The following is a 19977-nucleotide window of genomic DNA, read 5'->3' as shown; positions in this document are numbered from 1 at the left end:
GAACAAGCTGTGCAAGCACAGCTTCAGCGCAAGCACGGTGCTGCCGATGCTGGTGGTAGCCGAGAGCAGCACCAGTGCTGGAAGCTCAAGGACAAGTGCCTGGAGTTCATCGCTGCTGGGAGGAACACTTGAGCGATCATGGCGACGGATGACGTCGAGCATCTGGCAAGGCGTTGCCCCTCTGTTGTCAAGGAATTGCTCACTAAGATTCTGGACGCAAGGGAGGCGACGCCAAGCAACCCTCTGATGGTCAGCGTAGATGCCTCCTCCTACATTTATGCCTTGATTTTCATGGTGCCCTTGGGCTTATGTGTTCTGCTTCTTCATGTGTTATTCCGTTAAAATTGGAGATCTAGTTGTCGATCAAACTCGAATGGATCGGAGCTTGTGTGGCTGATCTTTACACATAATGCTCTTTTTTACACTCTTTTTCAAGAATCGGTTTAGTTCCATTTGAATAGATAATGAAAAGAAAAATCCAGTACGCATGCATTTTGGCAGTCTTATGTCATTGTTTTTTGTCTGGTTCGTTCTAGCTTGCCTGCATGTGTATGTATATTCAAAGTTTATGAATTCTGTTGTGATTCAGAAGAAAGGGAAAAAGAATTTCTGAACTATGTGAGAACATCACTGCCGTGCCATGTCAACCTTATGTTATGAAGGGTGAATTTTAGTAAGGAGCCTGCGGGCAGTAGTAAATTTGGCGTTAACTAGCTGTTCACCAGTCACAAAAAGGTTATGAGTTCAGCATCAACGTTTGAAGCGACACGATGCACGATAGTGAAGGTACAGGAGATAAAAAGGGGATGCAATAACAGCTTAGGAAGTAGGAACATGCATGTTGTGTGGTGTATGTATGTGACACTGTCTTTGCAAGTTTCTTCAGAATGTGCAAGCAAAATCCTATTCAGAGTACAAACCTACAGTGGCAAGTAAAATCCTACCTACACGTAGAACTCAAAATTTCAGCGAAGGAACAAGATGGTCAGCTTGGCTCGGCTCAGCTGCCAATCTTGTGCAGCATTGATCTCTCTTTCTGTAGCATATGCCTGGAAGAAGTACTAGTAAGCTTCTTGGTTTAAGATAGTGTGCCGTTCTGAAACTCAATCTTGGTCAATTGACATGCCGTTCTGAAACTCAATCTATCATCATTTATCAGCATCTAGATCAATACACTTACTTCATCTAAGGTGCCGACGCTTGATTACACCATCGCTTACAAGAACCATTACGCTTTCAACCTCAAGATCAGCTGCGCCCCCGTTTTCATCCTTGACCATAAAACGACCATTCTACAGCTAGTTGCAGAACTAGACACCATTCAGAGTCTGATTCTAGATATACAGGTGTACAATACCTGTGTTTGAAAGTTTCATCATATTGCACGAGTTGCAGCCTTCTGCAATTTCCAACAACAGACAAATTGTACACCGTGCTGCTGAAAAAATTATCTGGAACACAAGGAAATATGCCCTCTTACAATGATTTCGAGAAACACGCAAGCTCTCCATGTCACTACAGGACAGGAGCCAGAGACAAGCAAAATGCAACTCGTTGCGAAGATCAAGTTCACAGTACTACCTGTACTGAAGCTGAGCTGCGTTCCTTTGCCCTCTCTTGCAATGGTTTTGACAAACAGCAACGAGCATTCCATGCTACTACTTCGGCATGACCCACATAAATAAGCAAAAACTTACCTATTGGATCCTACTACATTATTAAGTCCATACAGTATTAAATGTAGCAATTAAACATGAGCTCCATACATCGCTACACATAACAATCACACAACCTTCATTCATTCAGTCTACAAAACTGATAAATGCTGCATTGTACTGCTTGAGCAATAACCACCAAAATCCATTTTGAGAGAAGTGACCACCTTCAGCCCCTGCCAAACAGTCAACTGAAGGTTCAGTTCAAGGAGGGCAGCAAGTACAATGTCCGGGACATTAAGCGGGAATAAAGATAGGAACTATTACCTTACTTGGTTTCCCCCTCATCATTTAGCATGAAGCCACTCCAAAGTAGCGAGGTCTCATCTTTTGTGTCGGCCGAAGTGACGATAGTCACGTTGAATCCTGACGTATTACATCTTCGTAATGGAAATGGAGTGGAAGCATCATGGCTGTTCCGCTTTTCTTTGAGATACGTGACTGATTACGCTTTGGTTTGGGTGCATCCAATTCCAAGCTCATCTCTAAGTTCCCCACTGCTTCACTGGATGGTGCTGCATAATGACGAAGGCCCTGTGGAAATTTGTAATTAGCTCAGTGAAAACATTGCCTTCTTATAGATGCATAAAAAATTAAAGAAAATGTTGAATTACATGTAGAGTGATAGAACCAAAACGAAACAGAAAAAGGAGATGGAGCAAGGACAAATCTTAACTTAATTTGTTTGTCTAATATGATAGTATTGAACCAAGGAAAAGTTGTCTATGTCATTGGGCTGTGACCAGCAGGGCGGGGGGGCATATATAGTTCCCAAAAGCGTGCAGTGGCAGTCATAGATTTATCATTAGGGATATTTCAAAATGTAAGATGACTGCATTTTAAATTGCCACACTTGTGAGACCACTTGTGCTCTTCATTCAACTAGCAACACACAAAACTGAATATGGTTCTGAGTTGTTGCCTTCTTGGAAATGTAGGCTGTCTGATTTGATCAAGATAGGTTTGTTTAAGCAGTAATAGCAATCTTCAAAAAAATGTGAGTGATAAAATTATTTTCGAAAGGCACATGAAAGGATTTAAGGCAAGAATAAATTCTCCTGGGCCCCACACTACAGCAAGGTAAACAGCGAACAGCCTCCTAGCTGAGTTGGTTAGGGGGCTAAGTAGCATCTCCTCAGGTCCTGGGTTCGACTCCCCGTGGGAGCGAATTTCGGGCTGGGGTTAAAAAAATCCCCTCGCCGGTCCTGTGTGCCAAAGCACTGGTAAAAGAAGCGGCCCAGGTCAGCCTGAGGACCGTGTATGGCCCAGGTAGGTAGTCTCACGGGTAACGCCTCCCAGTGTCAGGATGGGACCGGGGTTCGGGGGTTTTCTCGGCCTGTGTGAGAAGGTCTTCTTCTTAAATGTAATGCCGCGGGGGCAGCTTGCCCCCCGCAGGTCGAGTTTTTTTTTTACAGCAAGGTAAACCACCCATCAATCCAATTAGCTAACATAAACATCTCAGTGATAAACTATTTTTTTTTGTTACACAGTGAGAAAATTTAGAAATGAAACTTTCATTGACTTTGAGTTCAGAGGAAAAAAAATGTGATTGAGAATGTGGAACAAAACAAACAGAGCATATATTCAAGGATCATGTTTCTGTGAGCATTGAGCCTTAAGACTTGCAACGATGCAAACCACCCCATAAGTTTGTTCTGTACCCTAAGTTTTAACCAAGGCCATAAGGTGGTTCAGTTCCTTGCTTGCAATGGTTCTCACGCTCATCTAGAGTTAAAAAAATTGTGAGAGTACCAGTATTATTGGCAAAGTTCCAACATGCAGATGCAGTTGCCCATGTCAAATTTTTGAAGATATTCTACCATGGAGAAGCTGATCGATCTGTCATTTGTAAAATTCTATCACAGGTTTGAGGTCACTTTGCTAATGCTGAAGGAAATGCTAGCATGTAGACTTTATGATTTTACGTTTAGGCATGGAGACGGACAGTTTCACAGGCTGAAGTTGGTGCCGATGACCACGAAAATGAAAATCATAATCTTTTACACGAGACGGGAGGGTCAGTTCTTTGGGTGCTACTTGTCTTGATGATTTACACAAGTGAGACGGAGAAAATAGAAATCAGTCAATCAGTGCGTTCAATTTATGATCCCTCATAGCAGAGAGGCCTGCTCATTTCTCTGTTTGCTTGTGGTGGGAAAGCTGGATTGTGATCACCAGTTTTGAACGAAAAAAAGAAACATTTGACAGTGCAACTGCAGGAAGTGAAAATCAATCTACGGCAACGGCAACGACAACGACAACGACAACGACAACGAGAACCTGTCAAGTAGAACTCGCTCGTCTTGCCGCGCGAGTGAACTATGGGAACGCCGACGAGATCCTCGCCTCCCAGCTAGCCACTCACCGCGGTGCGGCAACGGGGCATCACGCGCACGGAACTAGGGTTAGCGCAGGAAGCTGAGCAAGGGGGGTCGGATGGGGAGCGGATAGACCTGAGTGGCGGGGGCGGTGCCTCGGCTTCCAGGACCGGCAAACGCGCCGCAGGGGTCGGGGACGCGGTGGCCGCGCGCCGACCGGGCCGCAGTGGATGCCACATCGCGCAGGAGTCGCGCCGCCATGCCGCCGCCGCCGCTCTTCTCCTTCCCCCTTCGGTTGTTCCAGCAGAGGAGGCTCCTTGAGCGGCCTCACTGAGCCATGTTTGGGCTATAGCGGGCCGCCATCTGTGTGCGAAGGCCCATTTAAAGTTCACTCAGAGAAAGGAAATCTGTGCACCCGCGGCGGCCCATTTTGTGTATCCTAATTTCTATATGTTAAAGCTGCACGCCTCCGCGGCACCTCATTGAGCCACGACAGTAAAAAAAATCTACATCGCTATTGGCCGGAGGACGCGGCGCGGTGGCTCCGGCGTGGCCGCTAGCTCGCGGCCGCCCACCAGCTCGCCGCCGCCCGCCAGCTCGCCGCCTCCGCATCATCTCGCCGTCCCCTGTACGCTCGCGGCCTACCCTCGTCGCGGCCTGCGGCCGCCCACCAGCTTGCCTCCTCCTCCACGCGTCTCTGCACCGTCTCGCCGTCTCCCTGTGGAGTCGTTCGGCTGCAGTGCGCTCAGGGAGGCCGAAGCTCCCCTGCTCGACGTTTCCCTCACCACGCCCTTCACCACCACATCCTCGTGCCTCGAGACAGTCTCCAATGTCGCCGTACACGTCAAGCTCCGCAGTGGCGCCGTCCGCTAGGTGGAGGCGCCCGAACTGCCGTCTGTCACGGCCAGGGACCAGCCGGCCACACGCGCCGCCGCAGGACCAGCTTGCGACGCGCTCGTGGGAGCACCAGCGGCGGCGCTCGGCGCGATGCTCCATAAATGTCGGTGTCCTTCCTCGACCGGTGTCCAGCACGCGATGGAACCAGCCCGCCAATGGCAGGTGCATCCCACGCCCGTCCTCCCGCGCGTGCTTCCGTTGGCTCCCATCCGCGCAACTGACCGGGTTGTCCTCTCTCCTCCTCTTGCAGCTGCGCGACTGTCGGGGGCGGGGCCGAAGCCCAGGGGTGGCGGCAGATGCGCGGGCAGGAGGAACCCGTGGGCGTGGCTGGCCGCGGACGGGAGCAATCGCTGGGGAGGCCTTCTTCCTGTTCTAAAGGCCCTTCTGGCTCATGTTCTGCCTCGGTGTCATCATCCCAAACAAGCTCTACAAGGTACTCCTCCTGGTTGACCTGAGGCTGGTGTCATCGTCCCCTTCAAGCTCGACAATGTACTCCTCCTTGTTAACCTGTGGCTGCATGCTTGGTCGGGTCCTCGATCTGATCTGTTGGAACTCGGATGTGGCTAAGAGATTGGATGTCGTGTTCTTGGAGTGGAGTGGGTGAGCAGATAAATTATTCAATTATCTAAGCCGTTCTTGGCTTCCTGTGCCATGAGCAGGGGTTCATGGAGCTGGAATACCTGACTCGCGTTAACAAATCTAGGATGCCGTGAAAATCTGAATTTTTCAAATGTGTTGATCCCAAATTCCCGATGTCGATGGGGTGACTGCTGTTTGAAGTATAGACTTCCATGATGACGGGAATTGCCCTTTAGGCGCTGAATTACAGAACTAATGTGCTTTTACTGCTTTATCACCAATTTCTGCCGCTAGTACCCATGTTTCTTCTTATGCGTAGCCTCAAACTAAGATTGGTTACATCTACTAATATTTGCTCTGGATGGTGTCTGCCTGGTACAATTGTCCCTGAATACCCATCTGACCTGCAAAATGTTTGATTACTTACAAGCTTAGAACAGTTCGTTGAGAATACAATCCACTAAACCAAACAGTTTTGTATCAATTAAAACACTACCCTAAGTCCTTTCTGTGCAAACAAAAAAATGATTCTTTCGTTTAGCTCATGTGGAAGTGCTCCATTTACATATATGATAGGTGAAGGATAAAACAGACATGATTACCATTTATTTCTGATATTCTCAATGGCTACTCAAGTGTTTGGTTGCTGTTTTTTTCTTCTCATACAAGATTTCCCATTGCATCTGTATTTAATTGTAAGTTTCCCATTTAAGGCTAGAGCAGGAGTAGAGATGGCACTGATTGACGCAATTCCTAACAGCATTCGCATCCCTGTGTGGAAATTATTTGGAGGGGCATCAGATACTGTGACTACAGACATAACGGTATTTGGTCATCCCATCATACTCTGTCTGTATCAACAAAATTTATAAATACTTTCACCAAAGTTGATATTCCATATTTTCCAACCTAGATTCCAATCGTGGCCCCAAATGAAGCTGCACAATTGGCCGCAAAATAATGAGTGCAAGGGTTTCAAACGCTGAAGCTCAAGTTTGGGAAAAACTTGAACTCGGATATACAAGTTTGGAAAAACGGTTTGTACTCCTGCAAACTCTGTGCTACTATATGAAATCGCCTTTTGATCTTTCCTCAATATTTCGAATTTATTAGCTATTCATTATCTGGGTATTCCAACTTTATCCCAGTATTTCTCAAAACTTATTTTGTTTTTATTCTATCACTGGTTTCAGAAATGGATGTGACCCCTGTGCTCTTTGAGCAAACAGTTCACAAAGATTATAGGGATGGTCTCCGTGATATTAGTATTGTTGCCATGGAGAAATACAATGTCACTAGCGCTGCTGATAAAAGTTATTAGAATTTACATGATGCTTAGAAAATAATACGTGGGAATCTCGCTCATGATATTAACATCAAGCTCGCCAAATTAGGGGTTATTGGAGCCCTTGAAATAATTTATGTTGCGTGAAAAGCCAATATTGCTTTGATGATTGGTGGTATGGTTGAGACTAGAATCGACATGGGCTTTGTTGTTCCAGGTGCGTTTGTTGTGGAAGTATGCAAACCTTTTTCTTACATTGTCATTAGGATGCTCCAGCCCACAAATTGAAAGAAATACCACTTTGTTTGACACTTATATATGTTTTCGGCTGCTATATTATTCTTGAGATTTACGGATGCATTTTTATTGGTCTGGTCACACCCTTTTTACTGTCCGAAGATCCAGTGTATGGCGGCTATGAAGGTAGTCTTACTCTTTTAAAGGCAGTAGGCTCTGGGTGCCTACAGTCATGGCTACTTTTATTAAAACAGAAAACTACAGTTGTAGGTCCAGTAATTGTTTCAGACTCACAAAGATTCAGTAATGCTTTGCTTTCTGCATGTTGTGTCATAGATCTATTTTTCCTGGGCTCAGCCAGCTGACCCAAACCCTTATGTATCGTAATTTTTCATTTGAGGAAACTATTTATGCCGTGGTTAGGCTATTCTTATCTCACCCACAACAGTATGGACCATTGTGGTTAGGCTATGTCTACCGAGCTTGAGAGGTTCTTTAGTTTCATAGCCCAAAACACTTTTCTACGGTAGCTATTAATGCTATATGCACTGTATTGTGCTGAAGTGGTTTATAAAGCTTGGAATGCTGCCAAAGAACTTCTAAAGAAAAATATGCTTCTTTCAATTCAATTCAAGGAAGGATGTGCTCCCAGTCTTCATTGCCAAAAAAGAGCAAATCATGTGACTTCCTAGAGCACTAATAAATAAACTTATTACACAGGTAAAGATAATTTTATTTCTATATGTTATATTTTAAAATTTAAATGTCTTGCAGGAAACCATGTGCAAGAAATGTTTTATGGAAGCAGTTAGAGACTCCAAAAACATCGGAATCCAATTTTTCAGTTAGCAATAAAATGTTCAGGTGTATCATCTTTGTGACTATATGCAGTTCTTCATTTGAATTTCCAGAAAAAAACAGAGATGTTAGCTTTAGCACCTGTACATACATGTTCCTATGTATTTAGGTGCCTATTACAATATCTTTGTACATTCAATATTCAAATACAAATATATGCTTTCTATGTTTATATACCTTGAAAAAAAGGAAAGTAAAGGCACGGCAAGGCGCGCGCAAAGTACTCGTTTTGTTTTCAACCGCCAATTGCACGCTAGAAAGAGGAGAAACGCATCCTCAAAACAAGTTCAAAAATCACCCAAAAATATTTGAAACATGCTCTCTATGCACAATTTTTTTTGTTCACGTTGGAACACCGTACCGGATGAACGCATCAGACAACAACAAATTATACACAAAAGCGATGTGACGATATCACGTGAGGAAAAAAAAGAATCAGGAATGCCTGTAAAAAGGAACCAAGAAATGGGGGGGGGGGGGGCAGCCGACACGCTAACGCTACACAACGACGACGTCCTCGTCGAGCGCCGCCGCCAGCTCCGGCGCGACCTCCGTCGCCGCCGCGGCCCTCTTGAACGAGAACGAGAAGGACCCCTCCCCTCCGCCTGCGCTCCCGTGCGACCGCGCCGAGTGCCGCCGGTCCAGGGTGTGCGCCCGGTGGTGGTGGTTCCCCTGGAACACGGACTGCCATGAGCTCCGCAGCCGCGCCGAGTTGGACCGGGAGGAGCCCTGCCGGACCACCCGCAGCGGGCTCTCCAGGGCGCGCAGCACGTGCCGCGCCGACGGCCGCCGCGAGGGCTTGGCGCTCAGGCAGGTCTTGGCGATGATCGCCACCGCCCACACCTCCTCCTGGTGGTCCTCGTCGACGACGAGCAGCGGGTCGATGATGCTCGTGATGCTCGCCTTGTCGCCGCCGTTGATCTTGCTCAGCGTGTTCGCCAGCCACTCCTCGGAGGCGGCGTCGTTCGACCCGCTGATGCCGAAGTTGCCGGTCACCAGCTCCAGCCAAAGTTGTTCTAGAATTAATCTGTGGACATTGCATTTTTCTAAATAAAGGAGTTTGTTCAGACGAACATGGATTACAAAAAAGTAGCAGCATTTGTGGAAGATTTACGCACCTGATGTGTGCTTGTCGAGAGACCTGCCACAAGAAAGCGTCAGATACCAACGTCAGTTACCAACTTCAGAGGAAAACAAAAATGGTTTCAGGCACACAAATGTTGGAGTTCGCTAAACAACATATAATAGCAGCAGAAGACAGTGAACTACCAACTATCAGCCACCACCAAAAAAACCAACACATGCCCGTAAAACAGAATCCTTTGGTTATCTGTAATCAGCAAACCATAGCTACAGAATCTGAAATTCAGCTCAATTTCACCAAATCCATATAGATGTGTCCTTTTTCGCGACCGTGCCTGAGCACGTTTTTCATTAAGAGGGAAGAATAAAAGTTACAACGACCTCTAGGTCGGTTACAGAGGATGGAACCAACCCTTCAAAACACACTCATTAACCGTTCGGAAAGGAAACCACTAGGCGTCCCAAGAACCTATTTGCAGCAACCGCTGCCACCTCTAAACTCTTGAACCCTCCCTGAATCCACATGACAATTTCATCACACACTGCGGCCTGAAACTCTCGTGCTGACTGTGCCCGTCGATCAAAAGTCCTGTTGTTTCGTTCTTTCCAGAGGAGCCAAGATACTAAGACCACAAGAGAGTCAAATCCCTTGCGAGCGTCCCTGGGGATACGTTTCCTTGCCGTAGTCCACCATTCCGCAAGAATAGCAGCTTGACTGTCAGGTGCTACCTGACCCCAGCCGAACCAACTCAAGACGCTAAACCAGATGTCACAAGAAAAGGAACAGAGAAGCAGTAAGTGATCAATGCACTCCGGCTCCTGATTGCAGAGGATGCAAGTATCATCGTCCTGGAGACCATGTCGCTTCCGGCGCGCCGCCGTCCAGCAGCGATCATGCAAAGCCAACCATAGGAGGAACTTGCATGCTCGGAAAAAAATGGAAAAAAAATGGCTCCCAGAATTCACTGGGAAAAAAATGCAAAGCCAACCATATAGATGTGTCCTTAACTGGAAAAAAATGGCATGCTCGGATGCTCCCAGAATTCACACTCTGTAAACATGTTGCTGCATCATTTAACTAAACTAGTGATGATAACATCAAGTATTGGCAGACATCACAACCGCAGTAGTACATACAACGGAGCCTACAAAGACAAATTAAGTAAACTAATATATATGTAAGAATAAAGTGATGGTTATTTTACCATGACTTCTATGAGTATATTTATTTTAGAATACTCTTTATTTTATTCAGTAACCAAATCAATACTGCTTACATCCTAATGCCAACAAATTAAGCCATTTAAAGAGTGCAGTTCTCGTATGCCTTATCTGAAAAGGGAAGAAATGTGGTTCAGGTAGTAATCTTACTTTGATGATCTCAATATCCGAGAGAAGACATTCTGGCTTCCCCCACTTTGCTGGACACATATGTCACTCATACTCCCGAGTCGCACTTCGTATTTATCATCGAGAAGGACACTGCTTGCTTGGATATCTCTACAATTGCAATGAAGAAACGAGTACTCAATAAATCAGTGTCAACAGTGACATAAAGGAAAATTCTGGCATTGAGCATCATGCATAAGTTTGGAGGTATTCTTGTATAAACTAAGAAAACTTGAACTCACCTACTGAGAGGATAGCCGAGTCAAAATGATAGATGTTGAAACAATTAATGAAACAAAAAGGGTAGGAGGAACAGAAGATGGCTACTTCTAGTAATGTCAAAGTACATTAAGTAAAGATTCATTGAATGATTGATGGCATCCGCATAACATGAAGGTAAATTGTCAAATGCAAATGTAATTCTGTGGTAGAGATTGAATGTGATGGCGTACTTGTTCAAGACTTCAGTAAAAGTAAACAGCATGAAGATCCAGAAGAATGCATAATGAGTTCAGATAGACATACATACTAGCAACATTTCTTTTCCAACAAAAAGAATTACAAGGAATGGCTAATCACACCAAAATGTTTTTTTATACTGTGTTGCTTCTAGTCAATATACAGAGATAGAGCATATTCAGTCTACTTAAGTGATACATAAACAAAAGACTGATGCATAGAGAAATTCATTTTGTTCAGCAGTAGTGCATCGATAACATTAAATGCATTGGTGTCATCATAAAAGCAACAAAGGGGACCCCCCTAACAATTATAAAATTAATCGATTATACATTTTTCATTGTTCCTAACTCTTGTGGTCTTTGATGTAACTGTCACCTTAATTTGCCAATAGGATGCCGAAAACTGAAAAGGAAGGCATCTTGATCTGGTCCTTCCATGGTGTTCTAGATTATGATCAAAGTGTTGGGACAAAACAAAACTAGGACATGGATGAATAATGTTTTGAATACTAGGCTGTACCAAGCAACAACAGCATATCATTGCAGTACCAAATGGAACAACTACAAATCTGGATCAAATAGAAAGGCATACCTGTGCACTAATGGCGGGCTACACTCATCATGAAGGAAGCACATAGCCTCAGCCACACCAGTTGCAATCTTCAGTCTAGTTATCCAATCCAGCGAGGGCAAACCATCTGCAGTGTCTACAGGATTCTTGTATAATGCATTGGTCAAGTCCTCCATTGAATATGGGCTCAGTTTCAAGAATTTGTCTTTGATTCCGACGCATGTACATATTTATATATAAGGAATGGATGGAGCAATCAACAAAATAGCTAATGCGAAGACTAAAAGCACTACAGAGTTCTCAACTACCATCGTAATGCATATATTTCCAAAGTTGGCTGGCACAAGCAAAGGGACCAATCAATTCTAAATTTAATTCATGGCTTTGATTTTTTCAGTTCCTGCTTTAGCAATCACAGTCACAGTCACAGCGGTGGTTGGTATTTCATTTACCGGCCATGGACAAGTATGAAACCTTTTCAAAACTGATGGTAAATGAGGCCTGCTCGATCTTCAGATGCAACTCACTCCTAAAAATTGGAACCCAAGGAAAATAATTAGAGTAACCAAAGCGCTCTGGTATGCGTGGGTTCAAGCTGTTTCGCAAAAATAAATTAAAAGCGATGTATCACTCTCAAGTCTGAACTACTCATAGGCAGAGTCAGCATAGCACTCTGAACTTCAGTAGCATCTGTGGTCAGAGCATCCAATGCTTTTTGTCCTCTACATCTGGCCATGGTCATGGAATGAGTAGAAGCTTATCCCGCAGCATTTTCCCCTTGCCTTGATCTGCACAAGATTGACGGAGCTACAGACTAGAGATGAACTGGAGGTCATGGCTCTGAACAACTCTACACCAGCAACATGCCAATTGCCAACAATCATCTGTCCTACGAATATAATCCTGCAAGGAAACCACCCTACCACCACCATTGACGACATGCGAGCTCTAGATATTGCTACTTGTATCACCAGAGTCGCCGAGGGGTTCGCCGGCGACCGGTCGAGCCGAGGGCGAGGCCGAGCGCGCGAGGAAGAAGAAAAGAAAAGGTCCAAGGATCCTCGCTTCCCACCCTACCCTACGCCGCAAATCGTAGCCGCATATATCCGATCCGACGGCTCCCAGACCATCCAGGGTGGACGGTATTTGATTTACCGTCCACCCCGGACTATATTACCGTCCGCCCCCGCCCCTCGCCGCCGGCCGCCGACTGACTGTAATGCCCCGTGGCCGCAACCGAAATTGCGACATGAGAAATCACAAAGGGAAGAGCAAATTCGGGGTGGGGACGGGTGGAGGACCCTGTCACCCGAAGAACACGGAGTTCTGTTTCAGATTTAGAATAAGTTGTTGTCTCTTACACGGCACGGGGTATTAACCCTCTCCTGCCGACCCTGACCCGTAGGTCCCACACACGCTAGACACACGCTCCCGCCTACTGAACATGGCTTCTCTGTGTACGCCTTCAGGCTCCCTCTGTCACCGGCACTTGGGGCATTACATCTCCCCCCGTTGAAGAACTGGCTTGACCCCAAGCCGGTGCAGCCGGGAAGCGCGCCTTGACGACATTGTAGTCTTCCCAAGTAGCAGAAGCTTCAGGTAGTTGAGTCCATTTGATCAACACTTGTGGAATTGCTGCATTGCCCTTCTTCACCAGTCGACGCTCCAACACCTGTTCAGGTTCTAATTCAACAGTATGTAAATCCACAGAAGAAGGAAGGGTAGAGTATACCGGTGTGAAATATGGACGAAATGGTTTAAGCTGTGACACATGGAAGGTAGGGTGGATGAGACTGTCAGGTGGAAGCGCTAGCTTGTACGCTGCCGCACCTACTCGCTCCAGAACCGCGAAGGGGCCGTAGTACTTCAGTGCCAACTTTGGGAATGGACGACTGGCAACTGATGTCTGAACATACGGTTGCAACTTCAGCAAAACTTGATCGCCCACCTGAAACTCCACATCTGTGCGTTTGCGATCTGCATTCTGTTTCATGCGAAGTTGTGCACGCGCCAGTTGGTCGCGCAGTAACCCACACTGCAACTGACGATCAATAACAAACTCTGCAATCGAGGCCGGAGGTTTGACAGTAGCATCCAACATAGCACCCATCATGGGATCATACCCATAAAGAGCTCGGAATGGAGAACAACCCAGAGATGAGTGGAACATCATATTGTACAAGAATTCGGCCTGTGATAACCATGCCTTCCACTGCCTGGGAGATTGACTGACAGCACACCGAAGGTACATCTCCAAACATTGATTGACCTGCTCCGTTTGGCCGTCCATTTGAGGATGATAAGCTGTACTATACTTAAGTTGAACACCTTCCATCTTGAATAACTCCGTCCAAACTGTACTAGTGAACACCTTGTCACGGTTCGAGATCATAGATTGCGGCATACCGTGTAACTTGATCACTTGATCATACAATACCTTGGCAACTGAAAGGGCAGTATAATGATGTTTAAGAGCCATAAAGTGAGCATACTTTGTGAATCGATCAACAACCACCAGAATTACACTGTAACCATCGACCTTATGCAAACCTTCCACAAAATCCAAGGAAATGTCCCTCCAGACTCCTTCAGGAATAGGAAGAGGTTGTAACAGACCAGCTGGATGAGTGTGAGTATGCTTGGCTTGTTGACAAACACCACATTGTTGCACAAAATTGACCACATCTCGCTTCAGCCCTTTCCAAGCAAACATATTGCTGACCCTATGGAAGGTGGCTTTCTGACCAGAATGTCCCCCCACAGGACTTGCATGCATAGCAGCTATGATCCTAGTCTGAACAGCTGAGTTGTGCCCTACCCATATCTTGCCATGTTGCCTAATGACCCCATTGTCCAAGGAAAATCCATGAATATCAGGACTGACCAAGATCAAACGAGCTAATAAATCTTGTGCTTCCTTGTCAGTAACATAAGAATTGGTGACTTCTTGTATCCATTGTGGCTGAACAGAAGACATGGCTTGTATGGCCATCATATGACCCACCCTGGAAAGTGCATCCGCAGCTGGATTTTCCCTGCCTTTGCGGTACACCACTCTGAATTGTAGCCCCATAAGACGTGTCATCGCCTTTCTTTGCAACTCAGAATGTAGATTTTGCTCTGTCAAATAAGCTAAACTTTGATGATCTGTTCTAATGATGAATTCTTGCCGCTGTAAGTATTGTCTCCACTTCTCTACTGCCATGATCAGGGCAAGGAACTCCTTTTCATAGATGGATTTAGTCTTGTGTGAGTCACCAAGAGCCTTACTCAAGAAAGCAATGGGTCTGTCTTTTTGCATAAGTACGGCACCAAATCCAATGTCTGATGCATCTGTCTCTACCACAAAACTCTCCTTGAAATCAGGCAAGGCTAAGACCGGGGCACTAACCATAGCCTGTTTCAGTTGTTCAAAAGCAACCTGGGCAGCTGGAGACCACTGAAACTGTTTGTGCTTCAACAACTGAGTTAATGGTTTAGCAATGCAACCATAATCCTTAACAAATCTTCTGTAATAACCGGTTAATCCCAAAAATGCTCGCACATCAGTTACATTTTTGGGAACAGGCCATTTCAGCATGGCTTCTATTTTATCACTAGCAGTAGCAACTCCTCTCCCTGAAATCACATGTCCAAGATATTCCACTTGTCCTTGAGCAAAAGAACATTTGCTTTTCTTTATGTAAAGCTGGTTGGTTCTCAAAGTCTCTAGCACCTACTCCAGGTGGGCCAAGTGGCTATCCAAATCTGGGCTGTATATCAATATATCATCTAGGAATACCATTACAAATTTTATGAGAAAAGGGGTCAGCACTTCATTCATGATGCACTGAAAGGTTGCTGGGGCATTGGTCAACCCAAATGGCATTACTTTGAACTGATAATGACCATGATGGGTTTTGAAAGCTGTCTTGTATTCATCTTCTTGTTTCATTCTAACTTGGTGATAACCAGACTTCATGTCTAATTTGGTGAAGTAGGAACTGCCAGCCAACTCCTCAATGATTTCTTCAATAAGAGGCATAGGAAATCTATTCTTTATGGTCAAGTCATTCAACCTTCTGTAATCTACACAAAACCTCCAACTCCCATCTTTCTTCTGAACCAATAGTACAGGAGATGCAAAAGGGCTGGTACTTGGGATTATCAACCCAGCAGTCAACATTTCTCTCAACTGTCTCTCAATCTCATCCTTATGCAAAGGAGAGTACCTGTATGGCCGAGCATTAACTGGAATAGCCATAGGAAGCAATGGTATAGTGTGATCATAAGCTCTCTCAGGAGGTAACTTCTTGGGATCCTGAAATATCTCCTGATATTTATCCAACAGCTGCTCCACCTGGTGACAAACATCTGAATGGATAGGCTGAGCCGCAGGAACTAGCATCACCAAAGCCCAAATATCATTACCCTTCCACCACTTATACAACTTATAAGCAGGCAATTGGGAAATCTCAGAATCTTGTATTTTAATACCTTGCAGCCTGACATCATGATCTCCTTGTGTGAATTGAATGAGTTTGTTCTCCCAATCACAAGTCATAGGACTGTTTTTCTGTAACCAATCAAAGCCCAGTATAGCATCAAAAGCATCTATGTCCAGCACTTTCATATCAGTATGTAAAGTGAAACCATCACACCACCAAGATAGCTGTGGAACCCAGTGGTCTGATATCAGCACATGCCCATTAGCCAATTTGACTGAAGTAGGAACTGTTGGAATAGGTGTAATCCCAACCTGCTGCAAGAATTGGGAGCTGACAAAACTGTGGGTACTCCTACTATCCACCAGAGTAAGCATAACCTTGTTTTTCACCAAAGCTCTGAGTTTCAGTGTCTGTCCTTGATCTGTCCCAGCTATAGCATTTAGGGATAACTGCCCAAATTCATTGGTGAGAGAATCTTCTAACTCCAACTGGGCAACCACTTCTTCAGATAGGGGCATATCTAAATCATTCACCACTAGTGCATTGACCTGAGCTTTGGGCCTTTGTGTGCAAGTAGCAGCATGAGCAGGATCATATTTCTTTCCACAGTAGTAACAGAGATTGTTGGATTTTCTATAATTCAGCAGTAGTCTTTCCTTAGACATAGATGGGGTAGGAACATTGGCCTTAGACTCATGTCTAGGTGACCAAGATTGTTGTCTGGTAGGAAAAGAAGATTTCTGAAGCCTAGTCTTGCCCTTTTCCAGAACTTGCTGTTGCACTTTAGCCAACAAAATTGCTCTATCAACTGTCTGAGGAAGTTGTGACTGGACCACAGCTCCAATGTCATACTTGAGGCCTTTAACAAACTGAGAGACAAAGAAAAGCTCTCCAAATCCTTCATTGTGCATACAAATCTCATACTATAAATTCTCAAAAGCAGCAGCATATTGCTCCACTGTAGAGGTTTGTGTCAGGTTCAATAACTCTTCCATGGCATCCCTGTAATTTGAAGCCCCAAACTTCTCTTCTACAGCATCAATGAAAGTTTGCCAATCAGCCAGGCCATGCTGTCTCTTGTACACTTGTAACCACTTAGCTGCATTATCATCAATGTGCAGAGATGCAAATGTGGCTTTCATAGCATCAGGTACATCATACAGAGAAAAATAATCTTGACACTTAGATTTCCAAATCCTTGGGTTAAGACCATCAAAATGTGGGAAGGCCAACTTGGGAACCGCTGGTTTGAACCGATGAGACCCGCCGGTACCTGAACGCAGAGGTCCCCGATCCTGGCGTGGGGAAGGGGTAACATGTGGAATACCTGAGGGATCACGGTGGAATGGGTTGTCTGCCGAAACCTCTAAAGCCGTGGGACTTGGTGGTTCCTGATGTGGTCTTCGCGTTGTGTCCAAAGTCATCCTCGCCACTGCTTGCCCGGTGTTCTCAATCTGCTTGGCCAGAATTTGCTGGTCCTTCATCATCTGCTCGACCACCTTGGTGGTCAGGTCTTGCTGCGCCTCCAGCTTGATCTGTGTACCGAGGATGTCCTCCATGCGAGCGAACAGGAGATCGAAGTTGTTGTCCACTTGATCCCAGCGCGCCAGATCCCGCTCTGCAGCTTGCTCCATCGCCGAGAGTACGAATTGGGTCTGAACAGATGGCTTAGGGGGCGCCGTGGTGATTACACAGGAAGCAGAGCGAACGGGACTCGAATTGATGAAACCCCAACGGGCTCGAGAACGACGCAAAGCCGATGGGATTCAGTAATCACACACGGAGACCACGAACCGCGTCGAAGTGGTCGATGCAGTGCCCGAAGTCAGATACAATCGAAGGATCTCTCGGCCCAGAGCGCCCGATCCCCACTAGCAACCTAAGCGGCGAAGAACGTATGTGGGTGACGGCGCTGGAATAGCTAACCGGCGCTTGGCAGTGGGCGCCGAGATCGGCAGAGAACTCGGCGGCGCAGATCGAAATCACCGGAATGGCAGATTCGATTGGGGACGGGAACGAACACCAACAGAAATCAAGCGGGAGCGCACCAAGGATACTGAATCTGATACCAATTGTAATGCCCCATGGCCGCAACCGAAATCGCGACGTGAGAAATCACAAAGGGAAGAGCAAATTCGGGGCGGGGACGGGCGGAGGACCTTGTCACCCGAAGAACACGGAGTTCTGTTTCAGATTCAGAATAAGCTGTTGTCTCTTACACGGCATGGGGTATTAACCCTCTCCTGCCGACCCTGACCCGTAGGTCCCACACACGCTAGACACACGCTCCCGCCTACTGAACACGGCTTCTCTGTGTACGCCTTCAGGCTCCCTCTATCACCGGCACTTGGGGCATTACACTGACATGGTCGGCGCAGCCACGTCCTTCCTTCTGCCCTCCACCTCGAGCTCCCCGATCCTTCGGCGAACGTGCTGTTGGATGAGCGCTCGTGGCGCGCGGTCGTCGGAGCTCGGGCGTCTCTCGCCACCGCCGACCGAAACCGAACCATGCCGCCCGGCGTGTGCCCAGCCACCATCACACCTAGGCGAGGGCTTGTGCCAGATCATCAGGGGCTGAGCCGAACGCCATCGCGCGTCTCCAGTCATGAGCCATGAGAGCTCATGTGCAAGTGAAGGCCTTCTGCGTATGAATCAATCTGCTTGAGCTCCGTGACGAGCAAGCGCTCTGTGATGCGCTGCAAATCGTTCTCTGAATCTCTGTCCAGATAGAACCTGCCTCTGGGAGCGGGTGGTGCCGACATGCCGGTATGTAGGGCAAAACTGAAAACGGGAGATCGATGCGTATGAATCTGATTGCTGAAAAATATTCAGATGATCGATGCTGTTTTAGCTTTTGGGTGGTTATTTTTTTTAGATAAAGAAGTAAAATGTTCTGACCTCTACACTCACGAATGTTTGGGTGCAAGTGATGCCGCTCTTGTTTCTTTTTTGTTTTGCCACCTGGCAACCTGTATTTCACAGTTTGCAGCTGCTAATAGACAGCTGCTAATAGTCTACACAAACAGTATTCATGGTTGATCATAGGCTACATTCCAAGCATTAGACAGCAAAATAGACAGCAATTGTCTGTGGGTTGAAGAAGCTACCTGCTAAGATGTCTGTGTTACTAATTCCAAAAACTTACAGACGACAGATGTCTGTAGGTTGGAGATGCCCTAACTTGCTTGCTGCCAGCCTTGGGAATGTTTTGCATTCCTGGCACCTCCGACTCCTACAAGCTTTGCTTACGTTACCATTATACCGTAACACAGATGGCCTCCCCTCCACTCTTGAATGATATTTCTGCTCCTCCATTGAATCTGGGCTCGGTTTCAAGAATTTGCCTTTGATTCAGACATGTACATATTTCTATATATAAGGAATGGAGCACTCAACAAAATAGCTAATGTGAAGACTTAAATGCAGTACAGAGTTCTCAACTACCATCCTAGTGCATATATTTCCAAAGTTGGCTGGCACAAGCAAAGGGAATCAATCAATTCTGAATTTAGTTCATGGCTTTGATTTTTCAGTTCTGGCTTTAGCAATCACAGCGGTGGTTGGTATTTCATTTACCTGCCATGGATAAGTATGAAACCTTTTCAAACAGATAGTAAATGTGGCCTGCTCGATCTTCAGATGCAACTCACTCCTACAAAATTGGAACCTATGGAAAAAAAATTGGAGTAAAATTAAAAAAGTGCCAACCTATGCTATGTGGGTTCAAGCTGTTTCGCTAAAATAAAAGCGATGTATCACTCTGAACTTAGAACTCATAGGCAGAGTCAGCATAGCACTCTAAACTTTATAGTATCTGTGGAGCATCCCATGCTTTTTGTCCTCAACATCTGTCCATGGTCATGGAATCAAAGCGTATCTATCTCGCAGCATTCTCCCCTTGCCATGATCTGCACAAGATTGGAACGGAGCTGCAGACTAGAGATGAACTGGAGGTCAGGCCTCTGAAGACCTCTCTGCACCAGCACCACGCCAACATCTGACCTACGAATCCTGCAAGGAAACCAGCCTACCACCACCACTGACGACATGCTGGAGAGTTGAGTTCGCCATCGAGCTGGGGACGGGGACGGGAACCCCAACTCCTGAAGGTGGCCGCGATCCTCCATTCACCGGACATGCCACAACACAAACGGAGA

The 19977-nt window shown here is 46.0% G+C and overlaps 2 protein-coding genes and 1 long non-coding RNA gene across 3 annotated transcripts in view; 2 read left to right on the top strand and 1 right to left on the bottom strand.

Annotated features, from left to right (window-relative positions):
• The window catches only part of LOC120663066 (disease resistance protein PIK6-NP-like), a 53357-nt gene that overhangs the window by 14643 nt on the left and 18737 nt on the right, over positions 1 to 19977 (top strand). The window lies entirely within an intron of this gene.
• On the bottom strand, positions 1428 to 4327 carry LOC120663072. The gene is made up of 3 exons (XR_005670297.1): positions 4169 to 4327; positions 1983 to 2249; positions 1428 to 1891 (listed from the first exon to the last, which is right to left on the bottom strand). It is a non-coding gene; the product is annotated as an uncharacterized LOC120663072 (long non-coding RNA).
• Positions 4616 to 6668, top strand: LOC120663068. The gene is made up of 4 exons (XM_039942102.1): positions 4616 to 5092; positions 5181 to 5363; positions 6270 to 6333; positions 6423 to 6668. The coding sequence occupies exons 1-4, from the start codon at positions 4863 to 4865 to the stop codon at positions 6468 to 6470; spliced, it is 525 nt and encodes a 174-aa protein (XP_039798036.1). The 5' UTR covers positions 4616 to 4862; the 3' UTR covers positions 6471 to 6668.

Source organism: Panicum virgatum, chromosome 2N, assembly GCF_016808335.1.
Source record: "Panicum virgatum strain AP13 chromosome 2N, P.virgatum_v5, whole genome shotgun sequence".
NCBI lineage: Eukaryota > Viridiplantae > Streptophyta > Magnoliopsida > Poales > Poaceae > Panicum > Panicum virgatum.
This window is presented reverse-complemented; position numbering and strand designations above follow the sequence as displayed.